General features: G+C 39.6%; 2 protein-coding genes, 1 long non-coding RNA gene and 2 pseudogenes across 3 annotated transcripts; 2 read left to right on the top strand and 3 right to left on the bottom strand.

Annotated features, from left to right (window-relative positions):
• The first annotated feature begins 8,359 nt into the window (after positions 1–8,359).
• On the top strand, positions 8,360–9,233 carry LOC125469820. The gene is made up of 3 exons (XR_007252101.1): positions 8,360–8,652; positions 8,738–8,831; positions 8,996–9,233. It is a non-coding gene; the product is annotated as an uncharacterized LOC125469820 (long non-coding RNA).
• Positions 9,234–11,376: 2,143 nt separating this feature from the next.
• On the bottom strand, positions 11,377–13,912 carry LOC108867003 (glycine-rich cell wall structural protein-like). Its single transcript, XM_048578123.1, has 3 exons — positions 13,679–13,912; positions 12,883–12,979; positions 11,377–11,765 (listed from the first exon to the last, which is right to left on the bottom strand). Exons 1-3 carry the CDS (start codon positions 13,910–13,912, stop codon positions 11,377–11,379), a joined length of 720 nt encoding a protein of 239 aa, XP_048434080.1.
• Positions 13,913–15,741: 1,829 nt separating this feature from the next.
• Positions 15,742–18,375, top strand: LOC103943840 (trihelix transcription factor ASIL2-like). The gene is made up of 2 exons (XM_009354200.3): positions 15,742–17,130; positions 18,134–18,375. Exon 1 carries the CDS (start codon positions 16,043–16,045, stop codon positions 17,123–17,125), a length of 1,083 nt encoding a protein of 360 aa, XP_009352475.2. The 5' UTR covers positions 15,742–16,042; the 3' UTR covers positions 17,126–17,130; positions 18,134–18,375.
• Positions 18,303–21,456, bottom strand: LOC103944017 (annotated as a pseudogene).
• Positions 18,303–22,786, bottom strand: LOC103938840 (annotated as a pseudogene).
• Positions 22,787–22,887: the final 101 nt, after the last annotated feature.

The raw sequence follows: 22,887 nt of genomic DNA, 5'->3' as shown, positions 1-22,887 counted from the left end.
TCAACATTCTCAATCATTTTTTTCTTAGCTGAGTTGACCTTAACCAATTAAGATATCAGATGTATATTTCCTCGTACGATCGACGAAACATCTTTAATTAGTCGGTTCCACTAGACTATCATGAAGATAATTATCCGTAACTCAAGACAATTATCACTAGACAAAATACTAGTTATCTGTTAATGTACATATCAATTAGAAAACTTGATCTCAGATTATTTTTTAAAATCTCAATTGTTGAAATAATTAGTTTCACTTGATATTTAATTGTTATATCATCAAATTTTTTATCAAAATGTCGTTAATATTTGATTCATATGTCATCATTGATCATTTTAACATATTTAATTTATGATCATTTTAATCGATTCCTACGCAAACTTACATTTTAGAGTTTCAAAAAGTCAAAGAAAGTTCACCCTTTGAAATTTTGCCTTAGAGAAAATTCAAGCCTGAACTCAATAATTTCTGATTTTGATAACAACGGAGAAACTCAGCCATAAACCCCAAGGAGAATTCAAAGCAGGGCTGAAATCCTAAACTTACACCTACGTGGATTCCACTTTTATCTATACATACATGCATTGTAGCACCTTAATTTGTTGTCACAATGTTTGAAACAACTAATGCATGAAAAATATGTATCAAAATGACTAGCAAAAGCATTCATTGCCTTTTTCTCTGTAATGACCTGTCCGAAATTTTTGAAACGGAAGGGTAATTTTGTAATTTCACTAGAGTTGAGATGTTTATTTTTAAAATGGTACTTTTGGGTTTTAATTGGTGTGCCACGTGGGGCCCACCTTGACAATTTGGTCCCCCCTGGCACATTTTCCCTTTCCTTTCTCTTTTCTCTTCCCCGTGTTTCTCCCAGAACCCCTCAGTCTTCTCATTTTCTCTCCCTTTTTCTTTTAGCCCCTGAGCCTAATTTGCTCTTTAATTTCCCTTTCCCTCCAAATCGGACTCATGCACGCATAACCACTATCATTCTCTCCCCTACTTGCGTGTTCCACAAAACCTGGAACGAAAGGACACCGTATCGCGTGCACCATGGCTTCGCCACTATGCAGTTCCTTCTTCGGCGAACCCTCGACATAAGTAAGTCTTTGAATCTCTTGGGTTACATTTTGGGGTTAGATTAAAGTAAATTTTAAGTTGTTCAACTCATTAGTTGCAGAAAACACCCCGAGAAAACCTTCCCCAGATTCCGACAAGTCCGACGGCTTTCAAGCCGATTTCCGGCCAACTCCGGCCACTATTGGGGAAATGAAAGGTATAATCCTAAACTACACTTATTAGTCTTCATTTTGGTAGGTAGATCGTATGCTAAGGTTGAGAATCGAGGTTGATTGGAGCTTGGGAAGCTCCGGCTTGCTTCTTCGTGAATCCGGTCTGAGAACCGGGTCAGGGTCTCAAACCCATAACCCATTAACCCGAAATACCCATGGAACCCAACCCAGGTCACTATTTGGCCCAAACCTTTGGGCTGAGCTGTCAGGCCCAAAACTATTTGTGTGACCCACTGAACCAAGCCCAACCTAGGCCTTCGGCCCATTTGGCTCAGCCCAGTCTTAACAACCCAAGCCCAAAACCCAATTGGAATCTGCCCAACCCAACAAACCCAGAACCTGGCCAGCGCATGCGCCTGCGCGTGGGCGTCTGCCTTGGCCTGCATGTAGAGCACACGCGCCTTCACTGGAGGTACTGTGCTCCACCTCCGTCCACGGCGATGCCGGTAATTTTTCGGCCAACTTTCCGACGAACCAAAATGAAGTGCGGCAGCGTATGGCCATCGAGGCCACCATCCTGTGGCAGTGTGTTGGGGTACCCGAGGTCCCCCATTATGTTTTTCGACGTTCTGAATCCATTTATGACGTCCGTTTCTGGAAATTCAACCATTTTAGTATTGTTTTATTAATTGGTACCTTTATGTGCTTAGGTGCGTTTGTTAGTGGCGTTTCCATCCACCGTTGTTTGCATGGCTCTTCACCAACGGTGTAAGGTTAGTGGACCCCTTCTAAAATGCATATTTTACTATTAGAAATGCATACATGAAAGCATGATTTAATGGCTACGTTTTATGAAACGTTTATGAGTAAATTAGTTTCATGCTTTATGAATTATCATGCTTTATCGACTTTACGTTCTTCGTGGTATATATGATTGATAACTATATACCTACTTATGAACGTGGTTTTACGATATGACGTTTTAGTTACTGAGCTCCAATTGAGATAAATATATATATATATATTAGAAATATTATGTTTATGTTTATGTACTTATTTAGTAGTTATTCGAACGATACTACCTACGGGCGAATGATATCTTTATATGGCTTCAGTCGGGTGATGTAGGGGTCTACAGGTCGAATGATAGCTTTATATGGCTTCGGTTAGGTGATGTAGGGCCTATGGGTCAATTGATATTTATATAGGCTTCGATTGGGAATTTGGTTGGTGCCTACGGGCGGAAGATATTTATATTGGCTTCGACTGGGCGTTTGTAGATGCTTTGGCCGGAAGATATTTATATTGGCTTCGGCCGGGAAATGTTGTGCCTTCGGGCAAATGAAGATATATGTTTATATATATGCCTTATGCTACAACTTCTAAGCAACCTATATACAACATATGTTTTAGGAAAGGTTTTATGGTATGTTAGGGTTTTCGGAAAAACCTATTACTTATTATGCTATACGAGTTTTCTAAACCTGGGGGTTAGTACATTAAAGATTAACTATTTTAGTATTACTTATATATCAACTTGGTCCACTCATGTTTTGTTTTGTGTCCCCTCAGGACTTAGATTCGAGGTGTACAATCTCGGCGTCAAGGCACTCCTGCATCAGCATCTTCAAGTCTTCTCGGTTTAGGACCCTTTTATTTGTTCGTTCAATTTTATATTATTCCTTTGTAATGTCTCGGATTAGTTGTATGCTCTGAACACGTTCCATAATTGCATATTCATTATAATTAAATTTACAAGTTTTAGTTATGTCGGTTAATTGTTTCTAGTTCTCATGCATCATAATATGGCTTCGTCACCTTCGGGTGTCAGCCAGCACGTGCCTACCCTAGTGTTTGGAGAATATCAGGGTCGGGCATGTCAATTTGGTATCAGAGCATGCTTTGTTCAGAGCATACTTAGGATCTTCTGTTATTGTAGTAGTGTGTCGGTCATGACATCATTTAGATGTCACAACTTCCAGATTTGTTGTCATTCGGCACGATTGTGCAACCCTCAATCTGCATGAATAGTCACATCCTATTGAAGAATAAGAAATTTTGTGTCGGGATTGTGCCTCAGCGGTGACATGATGGATTATTAGACGACTTTGGACATCAGACTGATACTCTACAACATGCATTCCTTAAGAATTACGGGCAGAGTTGGTTTTTACATTGAAGTGAATTGAATTAGAAATCTCAGTAAGAGAAAGTCTGGGTAAGACCAGCTGAAGATTCGAGATGGCAATGCCACTCTGCAACATGTGTTCCTTAGGAATTGCGTGCAGAGTCGGATCTACATATGAGTGCTCGGAAACATAAAGTTTTTAATGGTATGAGTTGGTTAAGACCAACTGGAGACTCGAAATGGTGATGCTACTCTTCAACATGTGTTCCTTAGAAATTGTGGACAGAGTCGTATCTACATAGGAGTATGGTGAAACGGAAAAATCTTAGTGGTTTGAGTTTGGAAGATTTGAATCGGTGATGTCACTCTACGACATGCGTTCCTTGGTAATAAGAGGCGAAGTCACATTTATATGGAAATTGATCGAAACATTCGAAGTTCATGTTGGAGAGAACGAGTAAGCGCTAGATGTTGCGAAGTGTAGTAAGTGTTATTTTGGTGGATCGAATCAATGTCCTCTGACTCATTCCTGCTAAGGAAATTAATGCGGATCCTTAGAACAATTCTTGGCGATTGTTCTATCAATAACCTTCTTGCTTAATCTAACCACGAGGTTAGGTTAATTAAACATCGACTATTAGTTGTACGTCAAATTCTTCGAACATTGTTTTGTTAAGGTATATACTTTTCTTGGGAGTTTCTTTGGTAGCTGACGTTATTCTCATCAATTTCCAAAAGGGGTTAGGACCGTTGGAAATTGAAAATCCTCACAAGGCGTTGTGAAATACGAAATGTCTTTGGTCTTGTCAAATTCTTTCAGCAATTCTTAACTATTCCTGGAGCTTAGACCTATTTCCTTTTTGGCTAAGAAACCAGTTAATCTTGTTATGATGCTGACGGTGAACGAAGTTTCTGACAACGGGGTATTATCTCAGCTAATCGTAGTTCTTACACGTTTCGAATTATGCGGTGGTGTATTATTAAATGTTTGGTTGCACACTGATGCAGTAGAATCAAGTCACGTGTGCGTCTCTTAACGATTGGAACTGCACGATATGAATCATCCTATCTTTGAACTAAAGCTGATAACGATCTTTCTTGATGTAAAATCTGGTAACGTTTTCTCTACAGTGAGAACTATTGCATCCTTTTGACCAAAGAAGTTGTAGTGTGTCTTCACACATAAATTGTTGAGTTGGTGACAAATGAGGTGGATGAAACTTATCGATGATTTGATTGCATCTTTGAGTACCATTATGGTTAGGCAACTATCGTAATCGATGCTCTTAGTCAGAATTTCACTAGGGATGCGAATGAAAATGGGCGAATGTCACCATAGATTTCCAGTACAAACCACCTTGTACACATGGAGACTATGATGATGTTTCGGTATTTGTTAATCAACTCACTCGTCGTATTATCTACTAATCCGCGAGGACTATACTTTTGACCAATTGGTAGAATTCTTCATCCTAGACTTTGTTAGAATGACGTCTCAATTATCATCAATTTTGACCGTGATCTCAGTTTCACCTTTTGGTCCTAGAAAACATTACAGTTAACTTTGGGTTTGTGCTTACCCTACGACACTTCGTATCATTTCACTTCGTATCTTTTCTATAGTAGATAGACTATTCAGGAGGACTACTCAAATCCAAAAGTTTTAACCGGGACCACTAGTCATTTAATCACCCGTAACATCCTATTGAGTGAATCATTACCACCGGTGATTGAATATCCTTGAGATTATCGTTCCCTAAGTTTATCATTGTAATAAGTTTTATGAAAGTTGGATGGAGAAAAAGTTTGAGTTCCTGTCTATCAGATTACTTTAGACTATCACCGAGTCAAGCCCACACTCAACCATCCCGACTTACCACCATAGAATCAAGTTAGGTACTTACTCGTATTCTTGCATCAAAGCTACGCATTCACTTTGGTTATCTTGTTTCCTAGCTTTGATGGATTTGTTTGACCCTTAAATTCTTGTGTGTTCACTTAGCCTTTTCGGCATAGCTGTTTGCTAAATTCGAGAGAAATTTTTCAATGAATCAGCTTGCATAAGTGTTGCGAATTACATTGTTTTAGATCTCAGTGTATCATCACTTTTGTACCTCATCGTGATGCGTGTTTCACTTCTAGGTTTTGTGAAGTTCTTGTGAATGTCTTGAGTACTAAGTTGTTTGTCCCGTATCGTATTTTTATTTGCAAACTGTTGGACAGTCTTGAACAAACTATTTAGATCTTGAAAGACGTGTTGCGTTCTTTTGATTTGTGGTTTCTGAATGATTAGATTTTTCACTGATCTCTTTGGGAGTAGTTACAACGATAGTTTTATTTTCAATTTATGTATGACACTATTTGATAATTGGTATGATAAATTCTATTGACAGCGTTGGTTGGACAGTAGAGTTCTGCGAACTAGTTTTCGGATGTTTGATTTTATGATTTGAGAAACTATGTGCTTGTGTTGTTGTTGACTTAGGATTGGACAAATTGGTATGTTTGCACCCTTAGGAAATTACTACTTCCTTATCGAGACAACAATGTGTTGTCAGTATAGCGGGCGGCCGACTGTGATATCATTGGCTTATTCGTTGGGTTCGTCAAGTAAGTGGACAGGTATACCCGTCTACGATAGTTGTCACTGTTTAGTTATTGTTGGGGCAGGTCCCAAAGACACACATGTTCTCGAAGTACGTGATGTTATGTATGATTGGGTGGACCCATTTTCATTTTCGATTTTGATCTTTAGTACAAGTATTTTAACTTACCTTATTATAGTAATATATTTATATTTTTTATGTTACAAATGTTCAGTTGAATCTTTTCCACTTTCAATTTTAATTACAGTACCAGTTTTTCGACCTCTATGTTAGTACTTATTTATTTTGACGTTATCGTATTAAGCATACATATTTTTTACCATACGTTATTACGCAATTTCGACTTTATATCTTTATAAAGTATGTTTCTACTTTTATATTGATTGGGAAGATAGTAGGAGCTTGGAGGCATGAAAGAGGATTTGGAAACCCACTCACGACAGGGTGGCATATCCTCTTTTATGCAACCATTTTGACTTGATTTCTCTCTATAATATATCATTTCCTATATTCGAGTTTTTATGTATAGTACGTTATTTCAAATTTTAGGACGAAATTTTCTTAACGAGAGTAAATTGTAACAACTTGTCCCATAATTTTTGAAACGGAAGGGTAATTTTGTAATTTCACTAGAGTTGAGATGTTTATTTTAAAGTGGTACTTTTGGGCTTTAATTGGTGTGCCACGTGGGGCCCACCTTGACAATTTGGTCCCCCCTCCCAGCTCACTTTCCCTTTCATTTCTCATTTCTATTCCCGTGTTTCTCCCATAACCTCCCAGTCCTCTCACTTTCTCTCCCTTTTGCCTTTAGCCCCCAAGCCCCCTTTCCTCTGCAACTTCCCTCTCCCTTTGAACTGGACACACGCATGCACAACCACCATCATTCTCTCCCCTTCCTGCTTGTTCCACAAAACCTGGAACAAAATGACACCGTATCATATGAACGTGGTTTTACAATATGACATTTTAGTTACTGAGCTCCGATTGAGACATATATATATATATATATATATATTAGAAATATTATGTTTATGTTTATGTATCTATTTAGTAATTACTCGAACGATACTGCCTACGAGCGAATGATATCTTTATATGGCTTCGGTTGAGTGATGTAAGGGCCTATGAGTCAATTGTGATCATTTGGTTGGTGCCAACTGGCGGGAGATATAAGATTGGCTTCGGGCGGGCGTTTGGTTGGTGCCTACGGTCGGGAGATATAAGATTGGCTTTGGCCAAGCATTTGGTTGGTGCCTATGGGCGGAAGATATTTATATTGGCTTCGATCGGGCGTTTGTAGATGGCTTCGGTCAGGAGATGTTGTGCCTTCGAGCGAATGAAGATATATGTTTATATATATATATTTATTTCTTTATTTATATATATGCCTTGTGCTACTGCTACTAAGCAACCTATATACGATATATGTTTTATGAAAGGTTTTATGGCATGTTTGGGTTTTCGAAAAAACCTATTACTTATTATGTTATACGAGTTTTCTAAACCTGGGGGCTAGTACGTTAAAGATTAATTGTTTTAGTATTACTTATATATCAACTTGGTCCACTCATGTTTTGTTTTACGCCCCCTCAGGACTTAGATTCGAGGCGTACAATCTCGGCGTCAAGGCACTCTCATATCGGCATCTTCGAGTCCTCTCGGTGTAGGACCCATCTCTTTGTTCATTCAATTTTATATTATTCCTTTTTAGTGCCTCAGATTAGTTGTATGCTTTGAACACGTTCCATAATTGCATATTCATTATAATTAAATTTACAAGTTGTAGTTATGTCGGTTAATTGTTTCTAGTTCTCATGCATCCTAATATGACTTTGTCACATTCGGGTGTCAGTCAACACGTGCCTACCCTAGTGTTTGAAGAATATCAAGGTCGGACGTGTCATTCTCATTATTGCTAGTTCATGTTGGTCAAGGGAATTTAAGCTAAAATAAGATTGCATGGTAACGTTATATTTTGATCAGGGTGTAATCTCAAGGAGTTGAACCCTCACTAGCAATAAGATCAATGATATTACTTTTACCATTGGCTTTTCTTCCCGATAAAAAGCCGTACATGGCAATAGGCAGCTCCATTAACTTATACGACATGGATATATATTTTATGATCCCTCGGACAATATACATATACACATGAGAAGGTAGGTAATTTATGATTATATTAATTTTAGAAGCAATATTACATATTGATGCAGGAGTCCTTCAAGCCAATATTTAATGTAGGGGCAGAATAGAATCACTACATTAATTTTCCCTAACGATTAATATTAGCAATAATAGGGGCCCAAACAAGGACCTCTATTAATATTAGCAATAATAGGGGCGGAATTAATTTTCCCAAACGTTTTTTGTAATTTGAGCGGGAGATGAAATTTTGGGGGCGTCAAATTTTTGCCAAAATCAACAAGTTTTTCACAATTAAATTGCCGGTAACAATTTTTAAATTGTTTTAGACTCAGACGAAAAATATATTCATTTAAAAATTATGTTAATATATAAATAATTAATTACTCTAAACCCTATTACTCCATTTCTCTTCTTCCTGCGCCGCATGATCTCTGTCACCAGATTGTTTTTTTTCCCTTCTTCCTCCCTCTGCCGTCCCTCCTCCTTCCACCTCTCCTGCACTATGTATCCCCCCCGAGAAAGTGAAGGAAATATCGAAAGAAAGGTTTGCATTAATTCAACGGAGAGCAAAACTTGTTCTTTATAGTTTCATTCAAGGTTATTTCTCCTCTAAACTTTCTTTTACGCAGGTTAATTTGAGGATGGAAGAGGTTGAAGTGCAGTTGGTTATATATTCCTGAATCGATATGTTTAAAGTCCTTCACAAAAAATTTTATTGTAGAGGTACGTACTTTCTAATGGATTTTGTTTGTGGATTTTTCTTTTGTACTTATAGATTTTGCTTGTAGATTTAACTGTATGTGGTATTGAAGTTTTATTATTGTTCTATTTGTTTTATAATTGCGGTTATGATTTAGTCGAATAGTTGTTCTTCGCTATATTTACAGTTGCTAATTGAGAAAGAACGCAAGTTGAAATCTTTCGTCGTGCATGGAAGTTAAGAGAAGAAACGGTTTCGAGATTTATTCTAGACAACTTCATCAGAGGTTAAGAACAAGGGATTGAAGAAAAGGTTTATTTTTCTGGAGAAGATGAAGAGTTGTGTTGGGTTTTGTAACAGATGAGAACAGGGAATTATTCAAAAGAAATTATTTGTCAACCAAATAAATAATATTTTATTGATTATGTGTGTGTGTGTGTGTGTGTGTGTGTGTATTTTATTATATTGAAAGTATTTGGGGCGGAATCATTTGCCTTAAATGGTTGAAAGATGTTAGTGGAATACTTTTAAATAAGATTTTCCAACTTGGCAGATAACACTAATAAGTGCAGAAATTTGACACTATTCACCCCTAATAACAATAGCAACCCCTCTTTTAGAGGGGAATATATTTTCCGCCGCTTCTTTCTATTGGGGACGGTTTTTCAAGATATTTGCCCCTAATAAAGACTTTTAGATGCAAATTTTGTTGCCCCTCCCTTTCCACTGCCTCCATTAGCACTAGCACCGTCACCAACATCCCCTCATTTGCCAATGCCACCACCTTTGTTAATGCTACCACCAGTACGTCCACCTTTTCCAATGCCGACACCAACTTACCTTCCTTTGCTAATACGTCTGTCACCTTTAATTATGCAAAAATGCTACTTTTACTATCTAGTTGTATTATCATTAATATCATCTCTCTCTAATAGAGATGGAACCCACATGCTTTGGCGGGACCTATCTCTATTAGAGAGATGAAACAAATGATGAAATAATTAGGTGATAAGTGTAATATTACTCTTAATTATGACCCTTTCCTATTCCTCCTCCAGCTCCGACCTCCACCACCAATGCCTCCCCCAATTCCACCTCCCCTATCGCTACCGACTTGATGGCGCTTCTTCTCTTTTTTATTCTTATGGTGGCTTCCACCACCACCAGCCCCTCCACCTTTTCCAACACAGTCAGGCTTCCCAAAATTAATTGCATTATTGGCAGGTTTTCTAGAGTACCATAACTATAACTGTATGATCCCTTCCCTCCAAAATTAAAACCAAACCTTTTTCCCTCTCCTCCAAACCCACCGCCACATTAATCCCACCCGGAATGTTGGGATTTCCTGCAGCCGGCACATCAAAGAACCACGCTGGTTTTTTCACCAACTGATTTCCATCATCACTATACATTTGTCCGCATGAGCATGATCATCTATATCTTCCTTATTCCCTGCACACACGACTCAGACATCAAGCTCGTCGCCCTGGCCACCTACAAAACTTGAACTCAGATTATTTTTTAAAAATCTCAATTGTTGAAATAATTAGTTTGTCTCGATATTTAATTGTTATATCATCAAATTTTTATCAAAATGTCGTTAATATTTGATCCATATGTCATAATTGATCATTTTAACATATTTGATTTATGATCATTTTAGTCGATTCCTACGCAAACTTGACATTTTAGAGTTTCAAAAAGTCAAAGAAAATTCACCTTTTGAAATTCTGCCTTAGAGAAAATTCAAGCATGCACTCAACAATTTCTGTTTTTGATAACAACGGAGAAACTCAGCCCTAAACCCCAAGGAGAATTCAAAGCAGGGCTGAAATCCTAAACTTACACCTACGTGGATTCCACTTTTATCTATACATGCATGCATTGTAGCACCTTAATTAAATTGTTGTCACAAAGTTTGAAACAACCACTGCATGAAAAATATGTACCAAAATGACTAGGAAAAGCATTCATTGCCTTTTTCTCATTATTGCTGGTTCATATTGGTCAGGGAATTTAAGCTAAAATAAGATTGCACGGTAACGTTATATTTTGATCAGGGTGTTATCTCAAGGATTTGAACCCTCACTAGCAATAAGATCAATGATATTACTTTTACCATTGGCTTTTCTTCCCGATAAAAAGCCGTACATGGCAAATTGGCAATAGGCAGCTCCATTAACATATACGACATGGATATATATATATATATATATATATATATATATATATATTATGATCCCTCGGATGATACATATACAAGTGAGAAGGTATGTAAATTTGATTATATTAATTTTAGAAGCAATATTACATATTGATACAGGAGTCCTTCAAGGCAATAGTTAATGTAGGTAAACAAAGCATTAATAGAATGCATGTAGATAACAGAGTCAAGATTAACCAATGTCTTCAGCACCATACAACTTTGAACTCATAAGAGTTTATGATGTCGTTACTTTGGCTCAACATACATGGTTGAATAGAACACCAGTTTGACATAATCATGCATGTCCATTGTCAATAATGCCTCCAACATTTAATACCACCTCTGCCGCACCCGCCAAACCCTCATCTTCCACCTCCAACACCACCATCAAAATCCTCTACCAGCACAGCCACCAAATCCTCCCCCCAACTCCACCCCTCACCAAAACCTCCTTGACTAGCATCAGCACCACCGCCAAAGCCCCCACCACTGTCACCACCTCCAAAGCCACCACCAGCCCCACCATCCATGCCGCCACCTGCATCACCACCAATCCAGCCACCAAAACAACAACCAATTCCCCTACCACCACCATCACCAAAGCCTCCACCTACACCACCACCACCAATGCCTTCACTAGCACTCTCTTCCTTTCCACTGCCCCCACCAGCACCGTCACCAATATCCCTTCCTTTGCCAATGCCGCCACCAGCACCCCCACCTTTTCCAATGCCAACATTGACGCCCCTTCCTTTGCCAATACGTCAGCCACCTTTAATTATGCAAATATACTACTCTTACTATCCAGTTGTATCATCATTTGTACCATCTCTCTTTAATAAAGATGTGTCCCACATGCATTGGCGGGACCTATCTCGGTTAGAGAGATGGTACATATGATGGAAGAATTAGGTCTCGTTTGGCACACCATATAGGACACCAGATAGGACTATTTTATACGAATCCGATGTTTGGGGCATTTATGCATTAAATAGCCACCGGATAAATAAGCAGCCCATCTTTATTAGTACAATCCACGACGTACTAACAAGCCAGTCCAAAAGCCATGTATAATTTAGTCGGGTTCAAATATACTGAACACAATCCAAAGCCAAGCCTCGCATCATCATCATCTTCCTCTTCGTGCTGCCCGTTGGCTCGTCGCCTTCTACATAGGCACCAACCCATAATCACCATTTGAACCTATTATGTGAAGTCCATAGCAGAGCATCTAGTTCTTCACTCACTCAACATCGATTTCGTGATTCCAGTTTTTGATATGTCGATCTGAGTTCTCCCGGTTCCACCATTCAATTCCATCCCCAACAACTCCATCGAGCTCTCCACCTCTAGCGAGACCAGTACTATCGTCGCCGAGAGGGTTTGATTTGACAGACCCACCCCTTTCCCGTCTACCTACCCTATTCGCCTATTCCCCAGTTATTTTCCTTCTATTTACCCTTTGCTTTTCCAATTTTTTTTTTTAATTTTATGTATTTATTTAGTAAAATTATATTTGGTTTTCTCATTTTTTTTTTTTTTTTTCATTTCAACATCAATCATTCTGTAAAATGTTTAGAAAATTATTATAGTCCAACAAATTATCCGACACACAGATTAATCCGATACTGCACCAAACAATTGATTAATTTAGTCAATACTATCCGATGACTATTTATTTGATCCGATTGAAGTAGTCAGTCCAAGCTGTCAAACGAGACCTTAGGGGCCCGTTTGTTTGGCTTCACTAAACTTCCTTGACTAGACTGGACTGTAATCCGGTTTTTGTTTCACACGAGGACTACGTTTAATGAGACTCGCCTCGACTGAGTCCGACTAACAACTTTGCTACAGGGTCTTAGCGAGACCCCCCGAAATTGGGCGGACTGCTAAGACCACTCTACTCCGCTTCGTCCTCCCATCTACCTTTTCCTCGCATCCCACAACCCATTTCAAACCCAGATCCTGCAAAATCCGAAACAAAAAAGCAACAAAATTTCCCAAGGTTCCCTTTTTAGAACTAGATCCAACTCCCAAAATTCGAACCCAGATAACCCTGAAAACCAAAAAAAAAATTTGCAATGGATGAGCTTGAAAATTTCACCCAGAAAACCCAAACCAGATCCAATCATCATCTTATACCTTCGAGCCAATCACACATGCACCTCACCTCCATCAATTTCTTTCTTGCTATGTATTTTGATTTTAAGATTTGCAACTGATTTTGTGAGAGGAAGTGAAGAGGCGGGAGGTGGAGAGGAATGAGGAAGCATAGAGGATTTGCTTTGGAAATATCGGTCTGCTCTTCAAAAAATAAAGGCTGTTCTTCTAAAATAAAAGTAAAGGCAGGCAAATGAAACATTAATTAGGTTTTTAAAAGTTAAATAACTACAAATAATATTTTAAATTTGTTGTTTTGTTGTTTTTAAACACAAAAGTAAATAAATAATAATAATAATAATAAATAATTAGTGTGTAGTTTTGTCTGATATTGCACCAAACGTTTCACTAAACTAGTCCAGCTTAGTTTAATCTAAGTCAATCCGGCTTAGTCCCTAAAACTAGTCTAGTTCGAAATAATCCGGTGCAACAAACGCACCCTAGATGGTAAGTGTAGCATTACTCTTAATTATGGCCCTTTCCTACTCCTTCTCCAGCACCAACCTCCACCAATTCCTTTACCAATGCCTCCCCCAAATCCACCTCCACCATCGCGACCGCCTTGATAGCGCTTCTTCTCTTTTTTATTCTTATGGTGGCTTCCACCACCACCAGCCCCTCCACATTTTCCAACACAGTCAAGCTTCCCAAAACTAATTTCATTATTGGCAGGTTTTCCAGAGTACCATAACTATAACTGTATGATCCCTTCTCTCTCCTCCAAACCCACCGCCGCATTAATCCCACCCGGAATGTTGGGATTTTCTGCAGCCGGCACATCAAATAACCACTCTGGTTTTTTCACTACATGATTTCCATCATCACTATACCTTTGTCCGCATGAGCATGATCATCTATCTTCCTTATTCCCTGCACACACGACTCAGACATTAACCTCGTCGCCATGGCCACCCACGAACTTATCCGACAGCTGCATTGCTACATAATAACTCGAGGATCTCTATTGTTTGATAGTTGGAAGTTGGGATGGCAGACGGTAGTAGTAGCAGTAGTAAATTAGTAATGCAGCATGTAATTGCCCTGCCGCTACACTTTACAACACGATGAGGAAGTCAGAGTTGAGTAAGTTTAGCTCAATTCCATGCTCTGTTACGTGATTGGCTTAACTGTTATTTTTGCATGGATAATGGTAAGGAGGTCAAATTTCTAAACCAAATTGCAACCAAAATGTGCATCACCAATAGGAAATAAGCACATTGATCAGCACTTAAGTAACAATCCAATCATCAACAATCATATCATTTGGTTTACAAAATTTGATTTAAAAATTTAGTCTCCTTAACGTTACCATTTTTTGCATTACGCACCTTGTGACTAGGTTTTATACCATACGTATGTACTCGCGGACCACTGTCATGCATCCAATGCATCCAAATATTTTGGATGCATGACAGTGGTCCACACAATGTCATTTCTTTCCTGCACTTGAGTTTGATTATCTTTTTTTGTAATTTAAATATATTCATATCGTTTGTGAAAGAAATTTAATTCTCAACTCGTTTCCTTCGTTTGTTAAATTACTATTTCTCTTTAGGGATGAGTTCAGTTTCATTCAGTTCGGTTTTGGCCAAAATAAAAAACATAAGTTAAATGAAGGAAGCGGGTACATTTAACAAACAAATGTAATCATATCATTCGAATAAGAAATGATCAACAAATATTTTAAATAAGAAAATGGAGATTTCGTAAATTTGAATTGGCACAATTTTGTTATAAAATAACCCAAACAAGTCACAACATAGATTCCCGCAAGCGTAAATAGTTAACCTCACTAGTTATATATAAATGAACTTTAATGAAAAATTCTCGATACTGTTCATTTTAACAAAAAATTATATTTTTATATTAAAAAGTCAATCATGATACTATTCACTTTACACTTTATTTTGTCCTTATTGTTAAAACTCAAAATTTTTAAATCATTTTCAATAGTTTTTCTTATATATAATTTGGCTGAGGTGAAACTGTGCATGAGAGCACGCAGACGTGATGATTGAACAAAGGATAAAATTTGAAGATTTTACTTGAGGTCATGCACTCCAAGTTCCAACCGCTAGTTGAGATTCATTTCATGTATTTTGATTGTTGATATATATGATAAGTTTTCATGATACAAGTTCAAGTTATCGCTGGAAAAAAACTGTACGGTATTGAATTACGAAATGAAAAATGCTAGGCTACTTAAGGATAAATAGAAATTTTTACTCAAAATTCTACGTGTTCGAATTATATAGCTTGGTATTTATGATCATTATTGTTCATATTATGAATCATTATGTAAAAATTATCTCTAAAAAAATAAATTAAAAATAAAATCGTTTAGTCAATCTATTGTAGCAAATGCATAAAAAAATCCGTTCATCTGTTTTTATAAAGTTCAATGAATAAGCCACCCTAGTTTTAATTGATTTTTTTTAAATACAACCTATATAGAGTAATTTATAATATAAAGATTTCTAACCATAAGCGCATGATTAATTATGAATCGGCAACGATTAGTCCAACGTTCAAGACTAACAATGGGCGCCAATGTCCATCAATGAGTGTCCCATAAAAGGTTGGGACCGTCAACCTTTCCCATCCATCTGCATTTACAAACACATTCGGGTAAACCCGAAACCTTTCGATCTTCTAAGCCACCAGCCAAATTAGGGTTTTTGTTTCAGCTCTCGGAGCTTATCCCCCTTCCCTCTGATCTCTCTCAATTGTAAATTCGAATTCATCGGAAACAAACAATCTACAAAATTACATTACTTTTCAAATTTTCCCACACAAAAATCCTCAATTTTTTTGCGTCATTGGGTATTAGGGTTCGACCTGCTGTGAAGCTACCGATTTTGTGCTCCAATGGACGACATAGTAGACGATCCAAGGTACCATCCGAAATCCTACTCTGCAAGCCACCATAACTCCTCTGGTCGCCGTAAAATCCATATCCGAAACACCCAATATGCTCGTCCGCTTCTTAACCGATACGCGGAGGAAGACGACTACGAATTGGACGATTTCGACGAAGGAAATGGCCGGGAAGACCAATACAACGACGAAGAAGACAAGCACAGACATGGGTTTAATCGGAATTTTGACGCGGAGGAAGATTTTGAGAGGCTTCCAAAGAAGAGGAAGGCGAAGAATTTGGAATCAAGGTACGAGTTTGCACCTCGGGTGATGCCGAACTGGGAACCGGGTTTTCGGTCTGAAGAGGAGTGGACGGAGCACGCGGTGTTTATGCTGCTGGAGGTTTGGGGTGATAGGTTTCTTCAGCTGGGGAGGAAGAGTTTGAGGTCTGATGATTGGCATGAGGTAGCATACAAAGTCTCAGAGGCGTTGAAGATTGAGAGGACCGACGGGCAATGTAAGTCGATGTTGGATATGCTTAAGAGGAAGTATAAGAAGGAGAAGGAGAAAATGGAAGAAATGGGGTTGAACTCTAGCAAATGGGCTTACTTTAAGAAGATGGAGATGTTAATGGCATCGTCGTCGAGGCAGGAATTTGGGCTTGCTTGTGGGATTGATTCTGGGGAGTATGTGTTTATGAACACAAGGGTTTATTTGGAGCGGTCGAATGGGTTTGATGAGATGAGGGATAGTCCTGGTGAGTCAGAGACAGATGATGATGAGAATGGGAATGATGATTTCGATGTGTTTCCACCAAGAATGGCAGGGATGCATGGAGGGGACGGGGATGAAGGGTCTTCGTATAGAGTGTTGGCGGATTCAATTCACAAGTTTGGGGAGATTTATGAGAAGATTGAGAGTAGTAAGAGGCAGCAGATGAGGGAATTGGAGAAGATGAGGAAGAATTTCAACAAGGAGTTGGAGTTGCAGAAGAAGCAGATTCTAGAGAGGGCGCAGGTGGAAATTGCGAAAATTCAGGAGGCAGATGACGATGATGAGACAGATGTTTCTGTTGAGGATCTCAGTGACTGATGCAGGTGAGGGTGTGTGGTATCTGTCTTTTGCTTCAACTTAGTTGGCAACTGAATTGGTTGCTACAATTATTCTCTAGATATAATTTTTGTGAGATTATTGTTTTATGATATGCTAAGTTTGCTCTGATTGTATAATTTTATGCCTCTAACATTGTGATGCTTGCTCCCAAGAATTAACGGATTGGTTTTATTCCTCTGTTAAGTTATGTGAGTATATGTTTCATGGCATTTTCTCCGTTCGTTGAGTAGCTCTGTTTTGGAAAGAATTTGATTTACTTTGGCCCCATTTTTTTTTTTTTAATTACTAATGTTAGTATCAAAAACATTAAAGACATGATTTAGTATCAAAAACATTAAAGACATGATCTTAATGTTCTGCCTTCGAAACCCAAAATCCCACAAACAATGGCTTTCGTGGTTATGCAGAGGCTCATGCATTGTGTTCTATGGCTTCAGTTATGTTTGAGATGCGTTATTTTTTTGTATTTAAAGAGAAAATTGTTGGTGACCGCTATTAGAATTGATTTAAGAAGAAAAGAAACATTGATTCGGTAAATACTAAATGGAGAACGTACATGGATACAAGGGCAAGATACAACTTTGTTGTGTTCATGAGCCTTTAGACTGTCAAACATTAGAACTTGCTAGCCTCATGTTTTAGCGGATGATCCAAAATACAGGCTCGTTTGAAAGTGCTTTTAAAATGACTGAAACCGCTTTTGGTGAAAGTGTTTTTGGGTTCCAAAAGCACTTGAAGTTCTTGCAGGAAGCACCTCAAGTGCCTTTTCAGGATTCACTTGCATTATTTTACTAGGATTGGTTTCAAAAGCACTTTCAATCATTTTGAAAACGCTTCCAAATGAGCCATACACTTGTATCAGTCCTATGTGTGCTTCAGAACAAGATGTTAACATACTCTTCAAGGTTGAATGTTATCTTGAGATTTAGGAAAGCATCTTCTTCTTGTTGATGAAATTTCTGAATTTGTCCTAATTTCTTGTCTCAGGACATATTATGATCGAGAAGGAAGGGGACATCTAATCGCTGTTCTCAACTGTTTTGGGGATTAACTTGCAAGACATTCATCTCCTGTTATCCTTCAGTTTTATCAAATTATTTTTATTTTTGAATATGTCACAAAATCGATTAAAATTTTTATATCTAAAATTTTCTACGAAGACTCATAAATATTTTCTATTGACTTTTTTAAGTGAAAAATAAGAAAAATTCATATTTATTACAAACTTTCTTCTGGAAACAGCTCCTCCTTGATTGAAGGAGCAATCCATTGTATCTGAATATGTGTTATGTCCCAAAGATCATCACCCTCCTTCTGCACTAATATCTCCTTCGCCTTCATCTCCGTAATCATCTTTCTCAACAACTCCGGCACAATTTCCGGCAGTTTTGATTTGCCATATGCTCCCAAATCCGCCTTCATACATGTGTCCATCCTTCTCAACACTCCCAACCAAAATGTCCGAAAGCTGCTGCATTGGGAAATCGGTATCAGAAACTGCAAGTACACGTCTGTTAGGAGCTCCAATGCAGTCTTCAAGGTCCCTTCCATGCCTCTCATCTCTGTCTCTGCGTTCTCTCTTTGCAAGTACTCCAGCATCTTTTCGTGCAGATCATCCACCATCGCGAAGATAACAAGGTTCAAACAGTTGGTACAGTTGGTTGGTGTGAATTCTAGTTCCTCAGCAAGTTTGAAACTTTTTTGAACCGACAAGACTGCATGGTTTCTTATTTCTTCTCGCCGAGCTAGGCTGATCTTTTGAAATGCCTCCCCTAGCTTGACAAACAAATTCACGGCAAAGTTGTTAGAGCCGAAACCTTTTGAGTCTTCTAAGGAGGAGTTACTCGTGTTGCTCGCGATGCTGTAATTGTTCCCAGGATCTGAGTACTGATTTCTGTACCATTGGATCAACAAGTTTACAGAATCTGCTAACAGGTCAAGTATCTTCAAGTTCTTCTCCGACGGGCTGTTTTTTAGAGCAATAAAACCAAGGGCACAGTCGATGCAGTAAGCGTAATTTGTCTGCAATACATGGGTTCCATCAGACATCATCATCATCAGAGTCTCAACTCCCTGCTAATAGGTGTCAGGGTGTCGCCCGGAGACTGATAACAAGTGGAGAACTGACTTCCATCCGAGTTGGGTTTGCAAATTGGCAGGGTACTCAACGAGAATCTTGTTTACTGATTGTGTAATGGACTCACTGCAGGTGTCGAGAATTTCTTTTTCCAGCTTCCACATTAGATTTCTCGACTTGAAAATGAGCTCCTCAGGGATTCTGTCAGGTCGGTACCAAGGAGCTTGAGACAGACCTTGAAGAGGCCTACAATGGCTTTTTCGGAAAATGGGATTGGGGAGAACATGGGAAACTTAGCAACCGCCAGCAGATAACCATGAAAACTCAACCAAAATGCTTGGAACCTATGGACGTTGGCCAAGGAGATGGCAACTATCAAATCCCAGCAGAACCCAACGGTCTCTTCTTCTTCTACGGGTGTGCTAAACTTCTGCCCTTTCCCTGCAGCTGCATATATTAGCGAATGCCCGAGGTTGAGCAAAGAGTCCTTGGGAAAGTTTGAACTAGTGCTGAAGATGTCCCCAATTCGGCATTGTTTGATAACCTTCAGGTTCTGTTCAAATTCACTCATGCCAAGAGATGCAGCATCTTCCGGACTCTAGTGATAGAAGATGTGAGAATCGACTAATCATGCCAGAAGCTTGTTGTCCTCCAAATTTGGGATCGTGAGCAGGAAAGATTATGCCCGATTCAGATGTTGGTTAAGCATCAGATGAGGTGGAAGCAGCATCAAACTCAAGGACATTTTGGGGAAGTAGGTTAAGCCTCTTGAGTTTCAGCAAACAGTCCACAATGTTCCTCCAACCCCCTCTGATCGACTCTCCAAAGTTGTTTGCGATGGTGAGAATAGCTAGTGTAGCCATTCTTGGCATCAAATCTTTGCTAAAAGCAAAGAGTGTTTCTTCCGCAGAGGCGTGTGAATCTCGAGAAGGTGGCAATGAGCTCATCGAGTGTGTCCTCCGGGCGGTACTGCGCTATCCTGGCTACCGAGAATAATCCTTCAATGCATTCATGGAGCAACTCCTCTTCTTCAGCTTGCTCGAAAAATGCAGAAATAGCTGTGACTAAAGGGCCATCAATGCAAGCAAACATGTCTCTGCCTAGCCGACGATCAAAATCACATAGAATGAAAGGCTGCACAGTTTTGGAACGGTTCATCAACTCAATCCATCTGCTCGGGTTCATTAGTACTGTCATACCGGATTGACCAAAAAGCGTGATTGCATTGTTCGATATGGATTGGAAAAGCTCGCACAGATACTCTCTAGGAAGATCCTTCCCTTCATTGATTGCCCAATTATTCCTGATGAACTCTTCTTCCGTCATCTTCTTCTTCACTTGCGGATTGTGCTGATCAGTATTGAGCATAATGAGAGAGTAGCAAAGAATGAATACAGTGTCTTTGTTCACGAAAAGATCTGCAGACTGCTGCTCAAAAAAACTCTCTGAAAACGCTTCGAGAATCCTCTGAATCTTCTGGGACTCTCCTGGCAAACGGAAAGTCTCCAGATAAGTTCGGAGAGCACTGTCAAGATTCATGCCTGAAAATCCAAGGGCTCCGGTGAATTCTTTAAGTACTTTGATGTGAAACTCGTCGGGATCACCAAGATAATCGTCTATCATCATCTTGTCAAGCCCAGGGGTGTAACGAAAGAAATAAGCCAAAGTCTTTGGATCCGGAGGGTAAGAGACTAGGTTGGAAAGCTTCAAGTATTCCATTCCCTTCTCGCGATTAAAATGGTGTCCAGCAATCAATGCTTTTCTCTTCTGCGCTTTCCTCAGCCTTACAAATTGCACCCAAACTTCTGAATCACCTCTCAGTTTGTCTTCCCAAAACAGCGTATACTCTGTGATCTCAATCGGGTAGGGTCCGGAAGGGCTTGTATCATTTTCTCTATCAATACTATCTGCAATGTTGTGGATCACGAAAACAAACCCTTCAAAGGCTTGTATTTGTAAAGTTTTCAAAGGGCTTGCGACCGGAAAAGACTGCTTGCAAAGCAACATCCCAATCTCCTCAAACACATTATGGCAAAGCGGATCACAGTCGTAGTTCACATAGACCTCTACGACGAACGTCAGTTGTCTGCAGAAATTTATAATCCCTTGCAACCTCTTGAAGTTGGATTGACACTCTGGGAGCTGAAACTCGAAACAGCACAAATGTGAAGAATGCTTCTAATTGAAGCCGAATGAATCTGCAAAAACAAAGCAAAGAATTCTCAAAATCGAAATGTGTTTAATTCGCAGACATCTCGAAATGAACCCGAAAACCTCACCTCTGAAGAAAGTGATACATGTTCAAAATCGTACTGCAAATCATGGAAAAAACAAGCGGGCTTGAACTCGTGCCGGAGTGAACCAAATGGTGAAAGAGATCATCTTTCATCATCCTCAACAACTTCGAATGAGACCCGATTCCATCCCCGCTCAACTCGATCGCGGAGTTGATCAGAACAAGAGCGAAAAGCTGCACATCCTCACCCCTGATCCGTCTCAACCACCTGAACCACGTTCAACAAAGAACACAAGAAGTGAAAAATATCAACCGCCCACCGGATCCCATACCCTGAATCCAAATTCCCATCGTCCGCATCGGCGTCTTCGGTGTCAGTACTCGCCGAGCCGTCCTCATCTTGGAAATCGATTTCTGGCAACCGCGAAAATTTGATCTGGATCAGCTCGTGCATTGTGTACCTCGCACTTCGCATGAGCAAGTCTCCTCTGTTCGCCGATTGCTGAACACCCTGAAAACAGGTGTTCACGATTGTGCAGATGGCCTGATCGGAGAGCAGAACCAAAGCGCGGTGGTTCATGATTCCGGTCAGGATTTGGAGGATGTTCATCATCACGGCGTCCTCGTTAACAGAGTCAGTTCTTCCAAGCCAGCACGTGGAGATGGAGGTGACCACGGTGTTAATAGCTTCTTTCGCCCCCGGAGTCTTCTCGTCGAAGACTCCGAGCTTGAGAATCTTCAGCGTGGCGGAGAGGGCGATGCGGGTGGCGGAGGCGTGGACGTGGTCGCTTTGGATGACATCTAGGAAGGGGGAGAGGTAGATGGAGGGCTCTATTGTGCGCCATTCCTGCTGGGGGTTGAGGATTAGGGCGCGGAAGGATTTTAGAGATTGGAGAAAGGAAGGGTCGATGATGTCCTCCGGGGGGCGAAGCAGTGGGAGGTTGGGTCCAGGGGACGGCGGACGACGGCGAGGACGGCACCAACTTCGGTGTTTAGCATGCACGACAATCCCAGCTCTTTCCTCTTGAGCTTTGTTTGCTTGTTCCGGCTCGATTTGCCTCTCATCACCGATCGGATCTTTCTCCATGCATGGCAGTCTCAGGGGAGGAAGGGAGAGAAGTTCGAACAAATTTCAAAAAACAGTTAAGTTAGTTGTGTGGTTCTAGTGCTGTGGAAGGACCATTTTGGGTTTTTCTGGTGTCAACTATCGACAGTGTTACTGAAAATGCAAGAGTGAGATAGGAGGGTGGTTTTGTCATTTGACAAAGTTATACAAAACCCGAATTACCCGGGAAACTTGATGTTTAGTTTTTAGTTAATTTGTATGGTTAAAGGAATTTGATAAGGGATGTGCTATCCACACTCCATTTTACTTCTCACACATCCCTTGATAATTTATGTCTATTGGTCTTTAATTCATCCAATCCG

Source organism: the organism of the source record quoted next, unplaced genomic scaffold, assembly GCF_019419815.1.
Source record: "Pyrus x bretschneideri cultivar Hongxiangsu unplaced genomic scaffold, Pyrus_bretschneideri_v1 Contig1, whole genome shotgun sequence".
Lineage (NCBI taxonomy): Eukaryota > Viridiplantae > Streptophyta > Magnoliopsida > Rosales > Rosaceae > Pyrus > Pyrus x bretschneideri.
This window is presented reverse-complemented; position numbering and strand designations above follow the sequence as displayed.